Source organism: Dendrobium catenatum, unplaced genomic scaffold, assembly GCF_001605985.2.
Source record: "Dendrobium catenatum unplaced genomic scaffold, ASM160598v2 fragScaff_scaffold_30, whole genome shotgun sequence".
Lineage (NCBI taxonomy): Eukaryota > Viridiplantae > Streptophyta > Magnoliopsida > Asparagales > Orchidaceae > Dendrobium > Dendrobium catenatum.
This window is the reverse complement of record NW_021318492.1, coordinates 645880-667397: the sequence shown is the minus strand read 5'-3', so window position 1 is coordinate 667397 and position 21518 is coordinate 645880. Positions and strand designations below refer to the sequence as shown.

Sequence of the window (21518 nt, the reverse complement as noted above, 5' to 3'; positions counted from 1 at the left end):
AACATAGTTAGGTGACTTGGATAGGACAGATTGTCCTCAGAGATTTTGATTCAATGATCGAGGTACCTCACTGTTTTTTTTTTGGAATGGGGTATCAACATGCTGCTACTCTCGAAGAGGCGTTTGGCGGCGTGACTAAACCTTAACTGACCTAGAAGAGACACCCACCACCTCCTGGCCCGTGCTTCATGGGCCCACTTAAGAAGCGCTGCCGCTCGAGGAGAATCGAAAGCGGGTTGGGGGGTACCCAACCGCGCTCGCCCACCAACCGAGCTATAAACATCGGTGGGTAGGTACCACGTCATTGCTTCATGCATAACAATGATCCGACTTTTCTGACATCATTGATAGGCATAAAAAGAAAATACTGACATTGAATAATTATTGCAATAAAACCTAAAAAAAGGTTTTTTTTTCCATGTTAAATCTTCTATAAGTAATTTATGTAGGAAAAGAGCTGCAAGAGTGCCATAAATTAAAAAAAAAATTCATAGTAGCCTTTCTCACATTCTCAAATTCTAAAGGGCAAACTGCTAAATTATCTCTATACAACTTATCTTCGGGAGTTTTGGCTATCACCTTAGAGGTCTTGGATTTGAGTTTTGCATATATGATGTGTGTGAGTTTGTCTTAATTGACCTAAATATCTCTTCTCCAAAAAGAAAAGCTAAATTATCCCCGGTAACAATTTCAACAGCTGCAGTTAAAGCTTTTGAAAACTAACAATCTACCAAACTCCTTAATAAAGCAACAGCTAAGCATTTTACTTTAAAGAGAGTCAGATACATGGTTACCACTATTTGAATGCTTCTGACTTCATATTTGCACAATTTTATTTTTTTATTTTTATTTTTATTTCCTGTCTTAATACATTTTTTATATAATAAATAAATAAATAAAATGCAATCTAAGCTTTTTCTTCCTTTTAAATGATCATTATTTTTAAGATGCACAGAAATTTCTTGAGAACTGATTCTGACATGTTTCTCTAAAGGATAAGTTGCTGATTCAGATTCTAGTCATTGACTTGTACAGCAGTTCCTTATAAAAAGCACACATTGATGGATTTCTGTAGCCAACAACGACCTACTTCTCTCACAAAAACAGTTGGAAGGAGCTGAAGCTATGAAGAATTCCAATGATAATAATGCTGTAGGGATCTCTGCAATTTCTGAGTCTTCTACTCCTGAGCAAGTTAGCATGTATATCCACTGCCCTCTCTTTGGTATCTCAAAATTAAAACTGAGTAATAACCATATCACTTTCTCTTAGCCTTCTAAACATTTTCTTAGTTACTCTTCTTCAAGGCTTAATTTCTCTTGAAAATTTCAGGCAAAGTGAAATCTCTTACTAATTGGGTGAGCAAATTCACTAGCAAGGCAGACAATCTAGCTCAAGGCATCCGAGACCATGGTAACTTGAATCTGATTACCTTAAACTTTGTAATGGCTAACTAATTATGTTATATATGATGGAAAAATGGTAATCTAACAGTGAATTTGGGGCCAAAGATCACTGAAACTGTCAAGAGTAAGATCAGCTTGGGTACAAGAATTGTTCAAGCTGGAGGGATTCAGAGAGTCTTTAGACAAAGCTTCTCATTCAGGAAAGGAGAGAAATTGCTGAAGGCATTCCAGTGTTACCTATCAACAACAGCGGGTCCTATTGCAGGGCTTCTCTTTGTTTCAAATAAAAAGATTGCATTTATCAGTGATAGGCCCCTCACTACTGTTTCTTCTGATGGTGAAGTGATTAAAGTGCCCTACAAGGTAACCTTTGTTTCTGAAAATTTCAGCAAAATAATTGCTTAAATGAGCCGAGGAGGAAATTTGTGAGAATTATTCTCAGTTAAGGGTGGAAAAGCGTCTAGTCGAGCTCTAGCTAAGGCTTTGTTTGAGACAGCTTTCTTACTGCTTCTTAAAGCAGCTTTCTAGTACACAATTTAAAATTTGTCTACTAAAAAACTGTTTTAATAAGCGGTAAGAAAGTCATCCCAAACAAAACCTAACTCTGCTTTGAGCTTAGAGTAGGACTAATTAATCAAGTTAGAATTTGACCATGAGCTCAATACTATAAATTCAAATTGACTCACAAGCTAAGAAGTTGTTAAGAAAAAAGAGTATATGGTTCCAATTCAAATAGTAATCATAATAAAGAAATCTGAAGAGAACTAATAAGAAATCAAATAAAATAAGAAGATATATCATTTTTAACTTCTTTATATTAATGTTTTTTAAATTAGTCGGATCAAGAGAAAATAAGTCGAAATAAGGCTGGCTCGAGCTTACCCTCATGAGCTCATTGAACTTGAGCTCGCACACGATCAACTTCAACCAATTACACCCCTATTCTTAGTAAAATTTAAGGAGAGATTATTTTGTGCAGACATCGGACTGAGAGAACCGTCCAGTTTTCTCTCTGTCTACAGTAAAAATGCAGTTGTCAAAGTAAAAGCGTGGTCTCTCTATCAACAGTAAAAGTGCAGTTGCTAAAGTAAAAGCGAGGTCACATCTCATCTCGCTTTTACTGTAGAAAAAGAGAAAACCGGACGGTTCTCCCATCTGGTGTCAGCACAAAATAATTTGTCCAATTTAAGAGGATAAATTTAGAGTTGTGATCTAAACGTTACAGATTCGAATCCTAGAAACAATCTCTCTTTGAATTCAAACTCAAGACTGCATATATAATTCATCAACCCCTCATCAAATCTTGCAATACACTATTTTTTTGCATTCAGAGTTGAAATTAAATCTCCATTTTTTCAGGTTCTGATCCCAATAAGGAAGATTAAGAGCACAAATCAAATTGAACAAATGGGCAGTCAAAGCAAAAGTTTTATGCAGATAGTCACAGTGGATAACTTTGAGTTCTGGTTTATGGGATTCCTTTGTTACCAGAGCTGTGTTAAGCACCTGAAATCAGCTATTGGGCAATTTCACAAGTTGTCGGTGCACAGTGATTTGGTTGCTTCAAATAATAATTCTTCCATCATTGACAAAATGGTTCAAAGAGAAGAAAGTTCTGTAAAAAGTTGATATTAATTAATTAATCTCTTGATTATTTTGTTAAAAGGCTGTTTGGGAGTTTGATAAAAAAGAAATTTAACATAAAATAATGGCCGTCTCGACCACATTCTCCGCCGGTAACTGAGTAGGAGGAGCAACCATTCCAGACGTAACAACAGTGGATAAATCAGGAGTTAAGGAAGTGCCAATTAAAGTGACAAGATTTTGATTTTCCTGACCAACACCCTCAATCATGCCCCTAGTATTAGCTATATTAGCAACATTTGCAGCGGCCTCGAGAATGGGAACAATTATTAGGTCCGGTGACTGGACGTAGAGCTACGTTCGGTCACCACTGAGTTACCCGGTATTTGCTCGGTATTGCTAGGCAATAACGAGAAATACCGCCCTGTGAAGACCAATACCGAGTTTTTCTCGGTGTTCCTCGGTATTACTCGATATAGTTCGGTATTGCTTGGTATTTGTCTTCACATAATGGTATTTCTCGTTATTACCGAGCAAAATTGACCAATACGTGATTTTGTGCCTGTTACATGGCGCGATCTAGTGCCGTCCGAACGTAGCTCTACGTCCGGTCACTGGACAAAATAAAAGTTCCAAGAATGGACTCCTTATCAATATTATCATGAGAGTTAATACAGTTGTTGCTAGTAAAATTTTTCTTAACACCCGTAGTTTCCAAAACATGAATGATAGGCATAACTTCAGGACATCATATATGTTTATTTTAAGAGTACTTTTATTGGTCAATCTTATAAAAAATGAATATAACTTGAATTTTAAAGGTAAGTTTTTTTTTAGGATTATAACATTTCCTTTATTTTAGGATTTAATTATTTCCTTAAATTTCATTAAAAACTAAAAATTATTATAGTAATCCATTTATATGACTATAATATTTAAATATTGAAAAAATAAAGTATAAATCCTTCAATACAGATAGTTACATCTTATTATATATTTATAATAAATAATTAGAATTGAAAATTTTCCAATGTTGAATTGTGTTTGTTTTATTTTGGTTATGATTTTTTTTTTAAATCTAGCATATATTTGAAATAAAAAATTGTTTTTTTAATGAAATAACATTAAAAATATAAAAGAAAAATAAACTAAAAATAAAAAAATAATTATCTCAAACTATTAATAAATTTTTGTGCCACTTTATAGCTGCCTGCCAATTAATTGTGGATGCAAGATTTCAAATCAAATTATATTTGAATTAGTAAAATAATTAGGTATGATTATTTTTGCCTAATTTATATTATGTTGGGTTTCAATGCCTTTAGATTTGCCCTGCAATTAGTGCAATTTTTGATATTATATAACATAAATCTAAGGACATAAAAATCTATCTTGACATAAATTACATCACTATATTCTTACGCTTAAACTCAGATCACATTGGAATTTTTTAAAAAAAAAAAAAAAAAAAAAGAAATGGAGCCAAATCAAATCGATTAGATGATCGAATCAATTCTAATTTTGTTATAAATTTTGGCAAAAGAAAAAGCTATCAAAACATGTTTGATATCTAAAGAATAAATAAAAGGAATTTTTTTTTTCTATTTTCTAAGCATTTCACTTCTAGATTTGATACTAATACACAATAAAATAAATGAATTTAATGAACGGTTGGGATATGTTTTTAAACAATTGAAGGGTTGAGATGTGTTTATAAATGCATACCTATTTCCTAAACTGATTTTATTTGTTTTTTTTATTAAAACTCAAATCAAAATCAAATCAGATAATACTCTAATTGCCAAAATCTTAAATTTAGACTAAATCATATTCAACAGAATCAATTAATTTTCCAATTTATGCATTATTTGGGATGACTTTCTTATTGATTTTTAAAACAGCTTTTTAGTACAACATTTTTAATTTTTGTATTAAAAAGCTGCTTTAAAAAGTAGCAAGAAAGTTGTCCCAAACAAAGCCTTGATTTAAAATTTCTCTTTAGTCAAGCACAAATTCATTTGATTTAGGCTTTATTAAGGTTTCATTTGGGATAATTTTCTTATTATGTTTTAAATCAGCTTTCTAATATAAGAATTTCTTAAAAACAATGGTCAAAATCTATCCCAAACGAAGCCTAAGTGTCAATCAAGATTTCGCTTGAGACAACTTTCTTGTCGCTTCTTAAAGCAATTTTCTAGTATAAAATTTTTAATTTTTTAACTAAAAAGCTGCTTTAAGAAGCAACAAAAAAGTCATCCCAAACGAAACCTAAACCTCTATAGAGTTTGGTCCAGTTTAGTATAGCTCCACTTAGAGGTACTCAGCTCCGCTGATCACCAATTCAACTACTTCATGCCCAATTTAATGGAGCAAATATCAAAAATAGAGGAATTAACAAACATAACACTCAAATTATTATTACATATTTAATTCCTAAATTTTAATAACTACATAATAAAACATCCTCTTAACTATGATACATTATCCTATTAAGCTCTGTCATGACTTTCTATGTCAGCATAGTGAATGCATTGCCCTAGCAAACTCCATCATGAAGTCCTACGTCGGCGCCATCGATGCTTGCCCAGAAGCTCCATCACGACTTTTTTTCTCTACGTTAGTTCCATCGTCACCTAAACTTAGGAGAAATTATTACGTGCGGTCACGGGACGCCGTTCAGAGGCGAATTTGGACGCGCCACATCACCATTTGGTTTTGTACCAGTGTTGTGTACCGCTACGTACTGGATGATATGACGCATCCTGATTCACCTCAAGACAATCGGACGTAATAATTTCTCTTAACCTAGCGAGCTTTATCGCTTAGTTCAGTTCAAAATAAATCAAATTACTTCAAAATGCATCCCTACCAAATTTAAATCAGAATAACAAGCCTCTCTTCCTTAAATAATACCAGATGATTTTCCTCATAGCATTTCCAATTAACCCACTCTTCTTTGCGCTACTACAAGGTGCACAAAATAGCCAAACTGAACCAAAGAAACAAAATTTTTCCAGCGTTAGAGGCAGGCAGGTCTAAAGCAGCAGGCTGAAAAGGAGAACCAAAGACCCAAAAAAGCAACGAGATTTAGAAGCCAAAGCATATAAAGTAAAGACAGAGAAGCACATGACACCACATTTGCTTTCCACTGTATCCAACTAAGCATATCAAATTGCTGATTTCGTTCTTGGATGATGACACTGACCTGCTCTGATTCGGGCCCTGATTTTTTTAAAGGGCAGAAAAAAAAGAGGAGAGAAGAAGAAAGAAGAGTCTGTTTCCCACTTCCACATAGACTATAGCTGGAATCTATGATGCATATCACAGATTGGGACCAAGCCTTTCATCCTGCCCTCACACAATGGGTTAATCATTTTTTCTGAGCATTAAGTATTTGAAAGTGATTTATTGCTTCGGGTTATTGTCTACTGTTTTGAAAGCTAATAGAGAGAAAGTAATTTTAAAAACTGTTGTAAGAAAGCACGGTTTTTAGTTAAATTTTGTTTTTTAAAAAGTAGCAGAAAAACAGTACCAATTGAATATTGTGATTACGATCTTAAAAAAGTTAAAGCAGTGAAAAAATCGTTCCAAACGAGAATTTAAATGTGTTAGGCTAGGCTGGGCATGCCAAATCATAATACTAAGCTTCGATAAAATCAACCTTAAATAATGGATCAAAGGTCTGTGCCACTTAGGCTATGCAATGCAAATCAAGAAAAAAAATAAAAAAAATCCGCAAGTGGTACCATATTTGGCCATTTCCACTGTGTCGGATAACTTTTTTTTGCCTTCCAGATATGCTCCTATGTTCAGGAGTTTGCCTATAACTGCAGGGACTTTTAAATACAAAAGGATCTTCTGCTGATAGCTTTTCTTATATTATCTTTGTGCATGGCTAAATCCCTTTATTCCCGATAAGCTGCAGATGACTTTGACGCATGAGCTGCTGATTCAGAAAACCACAAAGTTTCTTTGTATAGTAGTTGCTCCTTTTCAGTTGCTTAACCGCTCAGTATCTTCACATGCTCACTGTGTATTTTAGCCTATAAATTACCTTCAAAATGCCATGTTTTAGCAAGTATCAGAAGCAGTAGAAGAAGTGGAAGCAATTTGGAGAAGAAGCTCTATCAAAGAATGACGAATTCAAGCCAAGAACATGCCATTGGCATCCCTTTCCGATCTGTGGGTGGAAAATCTTCCCTTCATGAACCAATTGTGGCGTATGCTCGCACAACGCAATATGGAACCTCCCAGCTTAAGCAGAGTAATGATCAGATCTCTCTTTTTTTTTTGTGATTTCTGAATCTTAATTATAGCGATTAAATGAAGACTAAATGTTCAAATAAACAAAATTTGCAGAGGGAGCGGAGTCCATCATTGGCCTGGTCAACAGGTTCAAAAGAAAAGCAGATAATCTTGCACAGGGCATAAGGGATCATGGTAAATTGCCAACTGGTTGCTATCTAAGGCTTTGAATGCTTCAATCTTGAGCTAGTTTGCTTTGAGTTCAAGATTGGTTAAAGCTGTTTGATTCGATGATCTCGTGCTGAGCAAGCTAGAGGTTGGCTTGGTTCAATCTCGATTCAAACTGTCATTTATTTTAATTTGAACTCGATCCAAGCAAAACTTAGTTTGTAGTGTTTAAAGTAAGTTTCCAGTATTAGATTTGCTGAAGTCTAACCATAATAAGTCAAAATTTACAGTAAGTTTGGGACCTGGAGTCTCTGAAACTGTGAAAGCGAAGTTGAAGTTGGGTACAAGGATTCTTCAAGCTGGAGGAATTGAGAGAGTATTTAAGAAAAGCTTCTCCATTGGAGAGGGAGAAAAGCTGGTGAAGGCCTTTCAGTGCCATCTTTCAACAACCGTTGGTCCTATTCCTGGGCTCCTCTTCATTTCAACAGAGAAGATAGCTTTCCTGAGCGATCGGTCTCTGGTTATCCGATCACCTAGAGGAAACATTGTGAGGACCCCCTACAAGGTTATCTCTTTTCTTCAAATCCATGTATTAAGCATTTGCTGCATACAAAAAGAGATTCAAAAAACAAAGCACTCATGAAGGAAATTGATAGTTACCGTTATGTTTTATAGGTATTGATTCCACTGAGAAGGATAAAGGGTGTCAATCCAAGTGAAAATGCTGACAAACCAAACCAGAAATATATTCATATAGCAACCATTGACAATTTTGAGTTCTGGTTCATGGGGTTTGTTAGTTATCAAAGATCTTTCAAGAACTTACAGCGAGCAATATTCTCAAAATCACAAATCAGCTTTCTTCAATAAAGTGATAAGAATTTAGATAGGAGAGATATATATATATGCTGATGAAAACAGTGGAGCTTGAAAACATCTCGCTGTTATTGGCGTAGAGACTACTTCACATTTTTCCAGCAACCATCTTGATCCCATCTCCTGGTTTTCATTTCCTCTTCTTATTTGTACAGTTAAGGAAGCTTAATGAAAGACATTTCCCTCATGAAATTCAAGTTTTATTTGTGGTATATATATTTTTCCTTAGGGAAGTGTTGAATCCTATTTTAATTCCATAATGTAATACTAAGTAAGCCTAGATTTGAATTGGTTCATGTGAAGACAAGGTCCGTATTGACACCAATTAAGGTTTTCGTTTGGGACAGCTTTCTAACTACTTTTCAAAACAACTTTTCAGTATAAATTTTTTCTTAGATTAGAAAATTTTTATGCTAGAAAACTGCTTTAGAAAACAGTAAAAAAATTGTTCCAAATACTTAGGATTTCACTTCACCAAAATTATTACTCCATTGCTCACCATAGGCCTGAAAACTCGCAATCTCTTCCTTCATGGAGTAATATGTCCTCACTTTCTTTAAGGGGGTCGTACCTTGGCTCGTGAATTTTTGACATGACCCGAAACTCGACCCGAACCCAACCCGGAAAAATCCGGGTTCGGGTCAACCCGAACCCGAAACGGGTCGGGTTCGGGTTGAACAAATCAACCTGTTTTAAAAATCGGGTCGGGTTCGGGTTGACCCAGCAACCCGAAATTGACCCGAAAACTCATATTTGACCCGAGAAATTGAGATTGACCCGTTTTTGACCCGATTTTGACCCGAAAATCGAATATTGACCCGACTTTGACCCAAAAATTAGCAATTTTAGGTAAACTTTGGGTCATTCGTGTCGGGTCGGGTTGAACCGGATCCGAATCGGGTCGGGTTCGGGTCTAGAAACCTGACCCGTTTTTAAAAATGGGTCGGGTTCGGGTTGACCCGAACAGTGCCGGGTCAGTTCCGGGTTCGACTCGAACCCGACCCGCTCACCCGAATTGACACCCTTACTCGTACCATCACCTTTGTTATGAGCAAGGTACCTCTAAGCCAAATGCTTAACAATAGCCAAAGTAATCAAACACAGTGCTGATGGATATAATAATTCCCAACTACTACAATGTTTAATACAATCTTATCATAAATGAGTGATTGATAACTATAAAACAATTATAATAAAACAAAACCACAAGATTGAGAGAGATATTATTTTAATACTTAGTTTTTGTTTGAGATGACTTTCTTACTGCTTTGTATAGTTATTTTTTAGTACAAAAATCTTATAAAAATAAAAAAAAAATAGTGGTTTAAAGTTATCCCAAATAAAATCTTAATCACAGGAGATTACAAGGATGAATACTTATAGTTTTTCTTCTTAGATATGATAAAATTTTGATATCCAAAATACTCTTATCTTCTTATATGAAATATGTGTGGAATTATATATCAATCTATCATTGTAAAAGTATAAAATTAAGCTCCTAAATGGTCAAATTTGATTACAATCAAATCCCTAATGATAATAATCAATTAGCTATTTCAGTTAGCAGTTTAAAAGGAAAGAACTAATATTTTGAAAAATCATAATAAATTCATTTTTAAATGAAAATAGGTAATAAAATATGCAAAATTATATTTAAAAAATCCAATGAATTAATGAAATATGAATTAAGCCCAAAGACAAAATGTATAATATAATTTCTTTATTAATACTAATTATTGCACCATTACATGAATTTTTAAATATATCAGATGAGCTCTAAAATATCCTTTTTTTTGTGTACATGAATATAGATAAGTGACATACCATAAAAATTTGGAGGAAATATAAAAAGCTTTAAACTCACTTAAAAATTCATAAGATATAAGCTATCAATCATTAACATAATTAATAATGATTAACATGAAAATAATAAATTTAATGATATATTTATGAAATTAAAACTCAAATAAACTTAACAATATTAGTAATCATTTAAAAATGAAATAAAATTTCAGCTCATGATCACAAATTATTATAATTTAAGTAAAAAATAAATATTAATAAATTAGATAAATAAAAACTCAATCATATAATGAAATAAATATCCAAAAATTTATAAATAAATCTAGAAGAACATTGAAAATTTTTGAAATCATTTTTAGTTATTTATTTTCATGCTTGAGATATTTTATGATAAACAATAACTCAATCATATATTGAAATACTTAAACAAATACTAAACTATTATTTAAACTCTTTCATTTTCTCTTTAAAATTTATTGATCCATCATTTTTTGCTCATATCCAAGTTGCAAAAATCCAAGCAACAAGTGGAGTAGGCAATCATCATCTCTATGATTTAGCTAATATATGAGGGGTGTCAATATTTGACACGACCCGAAAATCTGACCCGAAAATTTCGGGTTAGGGTCAACCTGAACCCGAAACAGGTCGGGTTCGGGTTCAGCATTTCGACCCGTTTCAAATATCGGGTCGGGTTCGGGTTAACCCTTTGACCCAAAATTGACCCGAAAGTGACCCGAAAACCCGATTTTGACCCAACAACCCAAGATTGGCCCGTTTTTTACCCAAAAAGAGGAGATTGACCTGTTTTTGACCTGAAAATTAGCCATTTTTTGTTGGAAACGGGTCATTCGGGTCGTGTCGGGTTGACCCGGACCCGGACCCGAAGCGTTATTTCGGGTTCGACCCGAATCCGACCCGTGACCCGAAATTGACACCCATGAAAGCTTGTAGAAAAACTTAGAAAACTATTAAATGAAATAATGCATAGATTTATTATCATCAAATCACTGAAAAATAATGTATGAGTTACATGGGCTCCGATTGTTGAGGAACTGTTACTGCTCGCATTTTTCCTCTTAATAAAAACCAAAGGAGAAGGTAAGAAAGAAGTCCATTTGGTAAGAAGGAGAGAAAATTCTATAGTTGTTCGGTATTAAAATCGTGTGGTATACTTCTCCATGGAAGATTTTACGTGAACTAAGCTCGGTATTAAAATTGTAGTTCCTGAGGGTGTGCAATTTGTTCTTCTCCAAAATTAGGCTGGCAAAGCAAAAATTGTAGAACTTTGTGTGGTGGAAATGCTCCACTTTTCTTTATTTTGCATTTTACTTATAAAGATTACTCCTCAAAGCCATATCCACATTTTTCTTCAGATGGTGGGGATGCTCTTTTTACATAGAAAGCATACGAACCACTTTAGATAATGGTTTTAGATATTTTTATAAGAAAAATTTATCTAGCTTCATAGCGCTCGACCCTGTAGCGTCGCAGTGCTCTCCATTGGAGAGCGTAGCACTGCAGCGCATGACCTCAACGCCGCAGTGGTAGTTTAAATTTCAGAAATGATTGGAGAGCTCAACACTCTAACTCTCCCAAAGAAAAAAAAATTAGATTTTGATACACATGCATATGCAGGCAGACTCCCGGACAATTACATTTAAACACACTTATGAACAGATCACTCACACACACATGTAGAAGACATGAATACAGAAATTTCACATCATTTATCTCATTAGATTGAATCAAAATGGGTGCAATTGCACACGGATTCAATAGGTGTTATAGAATCCCACATGTGGAACTCACCTAATGGTGAGAGAGGCACTACTCACTTAGGATCCATGGGAGAAATTGCCCAAATTGATCAACATGTGCTACTTGCTCGAACCAATCATGAAGGACGCCCTTCGCAAGGAGAAACAGGAATTCCTCACCAAGCTAGAAACGTAGCACCTCCACAAACCTAGATCATCTCCATAGTCAGAGGTTCTTTCCCTTTTAGGACCCTTATCCTCATACAATCTCATCAAACTCAACTATAAGAAAGTGCCTACCTTAAGGGTCCTTAGCTAGCCCTTCTATAGTCAACCAGTTAGTTCATCTTCTCAACTACTTCAGCTCACTCACCTTCTCTTGTAAGGCGACTCAAGGTTCAAAATAGGTCACCCATATTTTGAAGTCAATGCCTCGTTATTGAGCTCATCATTCTTGGTACACGTTTGCAGACTCGCCCTTTACCACTCAGCACCACAAAACTCGTCTGTATTATTGAGCTACCCCGTTGATAGATTGTCAGAGCTTTGCAACCCTTGCTCGCTGTTAGCCTAATCAAGAGGCAACATGTGTCCTGGATATTCTGTGTAGTGTTGTGCTTTTTATTTTTCTTTGATGCAGCATTCCCTTTAGCCCTCAGAACCCTATAAATAAGATGAGATGAGGAGTAGTTTGAGTCTTTTAAATGATTTTCATTTATCTTATGCTAGTTTGAGATTCATAGCTTCCTTGAGTTTGTTACAAATCCTCTATTTTTTTTCTAGCTCTCTTTATTCTTTATTTCTCCGTCCATTCACTCCTAGGTTCTGGGTCACTCTCTTACATAGTCAGCCTAATATTAAGGTCAGATATCATCCACGAGCATAATTCGATATTTGGATTCAACAATATTGACTTCCACTAATGTTTGCCTTTATTTTAAAGAATATGAAAAAGGAGGAAAAAAGAAAGTAAAGTAATGGTGTCACATTTTTGAATCTAATTTTAAAAAAATATATTTTATATTTTAATAATAACAATTAGAGCTATATAATTTCTTTAATAATAAAATACTAGTGTAAATAAATCTATTGATCAAAACATCAATATACATCAGGGTTCAATACCCAAAAATCATATACACTAGCCAAGAGTCATACAAATATAAATTATTGTCTACTCATTCCTGAGTTGAAAAGAATAACTAAAATATTAAATGACAATGAAATCTGAAGAATCATATATCTGATTAGCCTCATACTGCTGAATCTCTTTCCTAACATGAAATTAGTAAACCATATATATTGAGTTTATAAAGCCCAACAAGTCATTAGAATCCTACTATTGAACTCAAAGCAAAGAAAAGAAATAATAAGCATGAAATCATTCATTTCATGATAGTAGTAATCAATATGATCATGAATTTGTGTAGGTGTACAAATAATAAAACACATGTGATAACCGTAAAATTGATAAAATAGTACAATACACATATCGAAGTGGTAAGGCTATAAACCATTATTCTTAAACTAATATCATAATAGTATTATCTAAGGAAATTGTATAAATTACTAAATTAGTACTAAAATAGATATATCTATGAAAAATGTCATAAATCTATAATGATACAGTACTATTGAAGAATTGTATAAGAGTGCACATGATATTCAATTATTTTGTATTAGTTTCAAATTAGTATCTAAATCACCTATTCAGTAACAATAAATCAATAACAATGAATCAATAAAAATAAATCAATGTCTTTAATATATCCAAGAAATTATAATAACAAGTAAGAAATTTTGGCTTATGTGGTAGTTTTCAGTGTTTTGTATTTAGGTGGTTTTCAATAATCAAAGTCATCATTCTTGTCGTCAGCACAGTAGTTACTCCTTATAAATCCCAATTAGTAAATCACGTGAATCAGTAGGTGATATCATCATAAATCACAATATTAAAAAAAAAAACATTGTCTGCCCACCATCATGTATATGTATAACTCAGTCTCCTGACAATCTCAATAATAAACCAGCCTTTCTTGTTCTTACACGCATAATATGGTAAACATAATAACAACCAATTATTACTCATTCACATTCAAGTATTTATTCATAATGCTTGCTTTAACAGTTTAATCATATCAAAATATCAAAATTATTATTTCTATATAAATCGTATAAAATGCTATAATTTCAATCTTAATAGATGAAAATATAAAATCATCCAGTCAAAATGACCAAAATAAACAGTACTTCAACAATAAAAGTTATACGGTAGCAACTTACTAGATTAGAAGATATGTAATTAAAATTAATTTGGAAGAAATCAAATAGTAGAAATCAAAATCTTTGAAAACAAGAGTATGTTAGAAGTCACCTACAACAATCTGAAGAAATTTCGTAGAAGCAGCGTAAAGAACCAATGGCCAAAAACCCGCTTCCTCTTTCCTCTCTCCCCTTCCCTTTTGATCCCCCTTCTTCTCTTCCTTTCTCGGCATGCCAAATGAGAGAAGGAGAAAAAATGGGCTGAGTGAAGAGAAATTTATATTAAAAAAATATTTTTCAGTGCCTGGCGCCGTGATGCTTCAACATGACGCCGCATGCTCATTCCATAGTTACTATGAAAAAGAGAGCATCAACTCCGCCACCTCGAATTACAGCGTCCCAATGTTGCCCCCCTCGGGGCCGCGCGGTGCTCAAAATTCCAACGCCGCTGCTCCACAACACATAAATTAGAGTTGTTTCAAATAAATCTATTTAAGAACCATGGATTGTTAAAAATGATGTACCACTTCCACATCACAAGAAGTTAGAATCAATTGATACACATCACATCATATGGACCAAATCCAATTCATCGCTTGCACTTGCTGGTCCACCATGTCCAACGTTATATTTTTCAAAATCCATTAGAAAAGGATCTTTCAGAGATAAGATTTTCTTTCTTTATCTCAGTACATGGATCAAAGCTTTTATTCTTAATAAGGTGGTGTTGATTCAGCACTATGAGTTGCTGATTCAGAAGACGACCAAGTTTCTTTGCACTTTTCGGTTGCTTAATGTCCCAGTTTTTTCAAACCTCTAAATGCTTTATTTGGCCTTGAGCACCGAACATCTTCCATCAATCAAAAGTAGTGGACGCAGTCAGGAGAAGCTTCATCTTCGATGAATTCAAGCCAGGAACATCTCATTGGTATTCCCATCAGAAACTTTGGCCCGAAAGACTGTCTTCCAGGAACCTATTTGTGGCTTGTGCTCGCTCCAAACAATTTCCAACCTTCCAGCTTAAGCAAAGCCAAATTTCTTAATCTTTGCTTTTCATCTTAAAGCAAGAAACTAAAATAAAGGTTCTTATATCAAAATTTGGATACTACAGAAAAATCGTTTATTAAAGACAGAAATTTTCGGCGGGTTTAACTCAAATTTTTGGTGGTTTTTCAATTTTCCGGCGGTTTTTCCAAGTAAACAACGTAGGAAATGAAAATAGGTGGCAAATTTCCGACGGTTATATTTTCCGGCGGCTAGAACAACCGGAAATTAACAGACCCAAAATCACAGGTAAACCGACGGAAGATTTCGGCGCAAATACCGTCGGCGACCGCCGGTATTTACGGCAGCCAAAACGCCAGCTAGCAGTCGATTTTTACCCGTGGAAAAAAAAAACACACACACACACAACGGCAAAATTGTGTGAAACTTTTCACTTAAAAACGGCGGCTAAATCATCGATAAATGTCGTCATTAAAAAATAATACCAGCAGCAAATCCGGCGGCCATTTTGAAGTGGAGGAATGCAACGGGTTTGTTGTGTGATAGAAATATCTCCCTCAAACTTAAGGGCATCTCCAACCGAAAACTTCATTTTTCACAGCAAAGTAACGCAAAACTCCAAAATGGTGCAGTGATGCTCCAATCGAACGTCATTTTAGGTGTTTTTGAGAAGGTAACGATCGCTCTCCCTTTCGCGCGTTTTTCTAGTTGAGAGCAAAAAATGGCGTGAGTGAACAGTGCGATGCCACCTGCGATTAAATGGCAGAAATTTTCACGTTCGGTTGGAGCGACGGAACGACTCCATACACTCGTTTAGCGTTCGGTTGGAGATGCCCAAAGAGAAAATTTATAAGACGGTGGTTAGACCTGCAATGCTCTATGGTGCAGAATGATAATAACAAAATTGTTTTCTCTACAACAATTTCACAATCAATTTTATAAAATATTGTAGCCATCCCAAATAGATCCTAAATCAAAAAAGAGTTACAAATTATATTTTTCAATATTATACCGGCTCATTTGATTGTTTGATAGAAAATATGTTTTATGAAATGATGATTTCATTTTTGTTTATTTTGTGTACAAAAATAAAATCAATGCTTTTGTGAAGTTATTGGTGATTTTGAATCTAATAAATTTCATAATTTTTTAGAACATGCTTCTAATTTGAAGCACCCAAATGGGGCTTACATTTAAAATAAATTCAACTTGTTTGGTTGAAACTAATTTTATTATGAATATAAAATCTATTATTTGGTTGCTAATGATAAGCAAGCCCCAAATAGTTTTGATAAGGCAAATGATGATGAAATTTATTGTTTGATTTGAAAACAATCTCAATATAAAAATCAATTGAAACTTCTTATGATTTCATTCATTTATTATGTGTGTGAAAAAATGAAATTATTACATTTGAGAGTTTGTAAAGTTCAAAATTAATTTTGATTTATAATTACATTCAATAAAATGATAAAGTCTAATTATTGAATTCAAATTTGTCCGTGAGCGATATCTGAACCATACTCGCAAGATTAACTGCAAATAGTAGAGAACTAGAAGAGCAAGAGAGGTAGAGTGTAAGATAAATGCTCTGTGATTTTATTGCTCAAAGGTCAAGAGGTAGAGACAAATAAGTTGATTTGTGCTGTTAGGCTTGCCCTGTAACCCCCTATTTATATGTGAGAGTAGAGGCAATACTATATAAAAAGAATTACATTAAAAGATAAATACATGAATGACATAACTTGGCCAAATAAAATATTGTCACAAAAAGGAAATACGATAATTATATCTTATTAATTACATGAGGTATACATTAAGGCTATCAAAATATAACATAACTCTATATGCAGCACTAGCGTAGTCCGATCTGATTGACCAATGAGACCAACATCTTTTAGCCAATTGGGTTGACTCGAGCTCAACATGAGCAATTTGTCCTGTACATTTAATTCTCTGATTTTTTGTCTCTTTTGTGAAACCTAAAAGTGCATAAAAATTAATAAATTAAATTTATTGTATATGCCCAAACAAAACCTTAATGAATGAACAAATATTTTACTTTTCTATTTTTTTTTTCTTATATTGCTCCTATGTTTACGACATTGTATTTTAAAGACGCTATAAAAAGATTATAGTTCATGTTAAGGAGAGGAGCCTTCTATTAGGAGTTGTGATTCAAGACTAGACATTGTATTTTGTATTTATTTATTTATTTTTTCTTAGAAGCATCTTTACATGGTTATTAGAATAAATATGAGTGTTGAATTGAACCTTTGACAAGCCTTTACAAGCTAAGCTACAACCCTTTAATAAGCCACTAATTAGCCTTGATACTTCAAAGATTATGAATTGCTTCAATGTGCTAATCAATACAAGTATTGAGTGAGCTCCATAGATGTTTTATTTACTTCTTGCAAAGGTGGGTGGGGTTGGACTTTATTGAGGTATAAACTCGATCACTCTTATGGGAACTTTTTATTTTTATTGGCAGAATAGACTCTATGGAGAATAATTTAGCATCTGGGATCGAGCTACTTATTAGGATCAATGAGTTCTTTAGGAGTTGATTTTACTGTCTCAACTTTTATCGGTTGACTAACATTATATGTTTTTCATATTCTGACCATTGCGATATCGTCTTGGTGGAAAGTGAATCAAAATAATAATAGCTACATTATTTTTAGGCATCATTACATTTTATCAATTAATTAGAGGGAGGTGATTGGCTATAATCATCAGATTGAACAAGAGCAATTTAATAGAATAATTTACATCGTCTAGTTAGCCACAATAAGAAGTGATCATGTCGAATTAATCCTTGAGCAAATAGCCATTTTGGGCCATAGGAAAAGGATTTTGTGATGGGAGCTTGTAGGGCGCATCAATAGGAGCAACTACATGTGAAGGAGAAGATGATTTTGTGACGAGAGCTCATCAAAGGCATTGAAAGGAGCAACGATGTGTGAAGAAGAAAAAGATTTTACAATGATAAAATGAGGAGAAAAATTTGAACCTTAAATTGAAATAAGATTTAAACAATGTGTAAATCATGTTCAAACAAAGGTTCTAATCAAGTTCGGACAAATATTCAAACTCAAACTAGTTCAAAACAATTTCAGTAGAACTTTAATAAACAATTCACATGCACAAGAAGTCCTCATAGGAGACATCTAAATTTAGATTTCTTATTTTATTTTTTATTGATCTTTTTTTTTTTCTTTAATTATTGGGCCATTAGCCCTTTAACAGTATGGGCTTTTCTTATTCCCATTATATGAAAGGTGGACTTTAAGCAATGCGGTCATTAATAATTTAGATTAGATCAAATTTGTCACTAAAATAAGGTTTAAAATTATTAATTTTTTTAAAAATGAGAATAATATACAATTTAATTACTTTATCATATAATATATTTCTTTCAAAATAAATTTAATAATTTGAGATTTATTCAATTAAAATTTAATCTGAATACTTTATAAAGCAATCTGAAATCAACACTGCTTAGACCATTAGATATATGACGAGCAATGCGAGGAAGGTCAGTGAACAAAATCATTTTTGTGCCTGAAAATGTTTTTCTGTAAAACAGCCATTGAAACTGAGGGTTTTGGCTTCAAAGGAAATCATTATTTTCAGAAAAGTATAATGCAACAGCGGATTTAAAAATAATATATGTATGGTAATATTAAAATTTATCAAACATATTTTTATAAGAAAATCAAATTATGATATGAGCTATTTCTTGAAAGCAATTATGTTGGAAAGCATTAAAAAAAAAAAAATCTTTATGCATTGAACCACTTTGATTTCGAATCAAATGGCTAACATACAAATCATGAAATAACAAGTCAAAAAGACTAGAAAAAAATGAAAATTGTAGAGAAGTTAGAAGGAATAAGTTGATTAAAGAAGCAAAAGAAGATCGGGAAGAGTAGAAATTCAAATTTTCATGAACAAAACGACTATATATAACTATTGAAAGCAGCGCTTCTGCTTTTTTTACCACAAAGGAAAGCCAGGCAAAGACTTCCAGCGAGTCTAAATCCAAAATAAAAGAAAAGGAGGAAGAGATCTTCCCATGGAATTACAATAATTGAAGGCAGGATGAAATTACCAGCAAATTAATTTCTCCTGCTCTGCGCCCAAGCCGATCAAAACGGAAGATCAATCTATCATCTTAACTTCAGTCGAATCGCTACCCCAAGCGAAAACGATGAAACAAACAAAAAAGTATAAATTACTTGATGCGCGGCGAGGGATTCAACTATCCAGGTTTCCTCAGCCTAATCTGATCATAGTTTTTCTTTATGAAATCGTCAAATCGTTGATTCATCGCGTCGTTGCCCTCCGAAAACGCATTGTAGCCCTTAACTGCTGCCGCTGACACTCGAACTGGCTGCTTGGCGGCTATCAGCGGTGGAGGAGATCTCTCCCATCTGCCGCTCTTGCTCGTGATAGCATTCCAAGTAGCGTCCAGAGAATCGGTTCCGTCTCGGTCATCCACCGCCGTCTTCTCTTTCCCTTCCGCACCTATGGCTGTCAATGCGGCTTCCGATAAGAGAAGGTCGTTAGAAGAGGAAGAAGAAGCGGTTGATTTCTCCCCGGACACTGTCGTTATGCAGGAAGATTCGGACGCCGGCGCTGGAGAGGTCTCCACTGCTGCAGAGTCCGTTATACCATTTCCGGCAGAGATCGAAGGGGTTTTAACAAAATCCTCCGGCGTAGTCTTCCGTAGAAGGTGGGGAGCATGAGAAGAGACGAGATCTCGAGATCGGACAGAAATAATATCAGGGCTAAAGGGGCTTTCCTCTTCCGGGAGGCGTTCAGTGTAGAGTGCTCGGTTTTCCGAGAGCTTCCAAATCGTCAGAATGATGAAGTTAACAGCGATGAAAAGATAAGGAGGAGCAGTCGAAGAGCGGACGGAATTCCAAAGTCCAGGTATGTTGGAGGCGAGGAGGCTGAAGACGCACGGAACTACAAACCAGGCGAGGATTCCGGCAAAGAAGATCCCGCCGACGAGTGCGGCTAGCTTCGTTGTAGAAAATGCTTTCTTCCCGCGAATACGGAGCAGATCCAGCATCGCATTCATCGGAGGAATATCTGAGGAGACAGATAAAGAATAAATTAAAACTGACGACAGCTTATAGATCTGATGCGAAATGCAAGAACGAAGCGTGAAGCGTCGTATTAGACTATTAGGAGAAATTATTTGTGAGTTTTGAATGGCGCTTAGGCGATTGTGCTTACCCATCAGATGCGCTCGCTTCGAAGCACAGAATATGGAGAGAGAGAGAGATGAAAAGGACAATAGAGAGAGAGAGAGAGAGGAGAGAGAGAGAGAGAGAGAGGAGAGAGAGAGGAAGTTGGATGTTTGAATCCGAGGCGACTTTATCCGATGCTGCGGAGACTAATAACGAGAATCGCGACCGTCGGAGCAGAATATACTGCTCCACACAACTCTCCTTGATCTATTGGTTGAAAGCTAAGACTTCCAACTAAGAGGTCTAAGGTTCGAGTCTAATATATATATTGTGTGTGAGTTTGCCTTTTTTTTAATTAATTTAATTAAGATCATCTCAAACCCAAATGTAAATCGTGATATGACATTCATCAATCACTTCATTCAAAGAGATTATTTCGTGCGGTGTCCGGACCATCTGGAGTTGAATCCGACCGCACCATGTCACCCGGATGCATTGGGTCCTGTGTGACCTGTCTAAGACTGAAATAGTTGATTTTGTAGGATTTCAAATGCTAAATCTCAAGCCAAAATTTGATAGTGAACAGTATGACGATAATATTATCGCATTGCGTCAATTTTTTGTGTTACGGAATTTGCCAAAGGAGCGTGCGAAACATGAGAAAGATGATTATCTTCGTAGCGAGATGAAGAAGGGCGCGAAATATTGTATTTTAAAGTTTTAATACATTTTTGAGTGGAAAAAGATTTTTTTTTTTATTGGAGATGCCCTAAATATAGTATACCCTTAATCATATTCCAACCATATTAGTACAATACTACATGTCAACTCTACACAACTCTCCTTGGCCTATTGGTTGAGAGCTTTGGCTTTCAACTAAGAGGTTCAGGGTTCGAGTATGTCTATGTGTATGCGTTGTGTGTGTGAGTTTGCCTTAAATGGCCTAAATGCCCAAAAAAAAAAAAAACATGTCAACTCTGGTTGAAAAGAAATAGCAGAATTTTTAGAGGTTTGATTTCAAACAATATAATATTGGTTGAGAAAATTGGGTTTTTTATGCTATGAACTTCTTAAAAAAATTCCATTTATATCTTTAATACTATATGAGTGCAATAATGCAATATATCATCTTTGATGGTTGGTCTCATATTTAAAAATCTTCTACTTTTTCTTTTTCTTTTTCTTTTGCTCTCTCTCTCTCTATT

At 34.6% G+C, this 21518-nt stretch overlaps 3 protein-coding genes across 3 annotated transcripts; 2 read left to right on the top strand and 1 right to left on the bottom strand.

The window, feature by feature from the left end:
- The first annotated feature begins 631 nt into the window (after positions 1 to 631).
- On the top strand, positions 632 to 3071 carry LOC110104156 (putative GEM-like protein 8). Its single transcript, XM_028693265.1, has 4 exons — positions 632 to 1246; positions 1333 to 1413; positions 1495 to 1769; positions 2766 to 3071. Exons 1-4 carry the CDS (start codon positions 1126 to 1128, stop codon positions 3033 to 3035), a joined length of 747 nt encoding a protein of 248 aa, XP_028549098.1. The 5' UTR covers positions 632 to 1125; the 3' UTR covers positions 3036 to 3071.
- A 3772-nt stretch (positions 3072 to 6843) lies between these two features.
- On the top strand, positions 6844 to 8471 carry LOC110104168 (GEM-like protein 7). The gene is made up of 4 exons (XM_020833157.2): positions 6844 to 7254; positions 7350 to 7430; positions 7694 to 7968; positions 8079 to 8471. Exons 1-4 carry the CDS (start codon positions 7125 to 7127, stop codon positions 8271 to 8273), a joined length of 681 nt encoding a protein of 226 aa, XP_020688816.1. The 5' UTR covers positions 6844 to 7124; the 3' UTR covers positions 8274 to 8471.
- Positions 8472 to 19075: 10604 nt separating this feature from the next.
- Positions 19076 to 20466, bottom strand: LOC110103737. The gene is made up of 2 exons (XM_020832555.2): positions 20360 to 20466; positions 19076 to 20212 (listed from the first exon to the last, which is right to left on the bottom strand). Exons 1-2 carry the CDS (start codon positions 20361 to 20363, stop codon positions 19377 to 19379), a joined length of 840 nt encoding a protein of 279 aa, XP_020688214.1. The 5' UTR covers positions 20364 to 20466; the 3' UTR covers positions 19076 to 19376.
- Between the last annotated feature and the right edge of the window lie 1052 nt (positions 20467 to 21518).

Coding starts and splice junctions, on each gene's coding strand:
- LOC110104168 (XM_020833157.2), top strand. CDS start 7,125: ATGACGAATTCAAGCCAAGAACATGCCATTGGCATCCCTTTCCGATCT. Junction 7,431..7,693: donor ACAGGGCATAAGGGATCATG/GTAAATTGCCAA, acceptor CAAAATTTACAG/TAAGTTTGGGACCTGGAGTC. Junction 7,969..8,078: donor TTGTGAGGACCCCCTACAAG/GTTATCTCTTTT, acceptor TATGTTTTATAG/GTATTGATTCCACTGAGAAG.
- LOC110104156 (XM_028693265.1), top strand. CDS start 1,126: ATGAAGAATTCCAATGATAATAATGCTGTAGGGATCTCTGCAATTTCT. Junction 1,414..1,494: donor TCAAGGCATCCGAGACCATG/GTAACTTGAATC, acceptor GTAATCTAACAG/TGAATTTGGGGCCAAAGATC. Junction 1,770..2,765: donor TGATTAAAGTGCCCTACAAG/GTAACCTTTGTT, acceptor CCATTTTTTCAG/GTTCTGATCCCAATAAGGAA.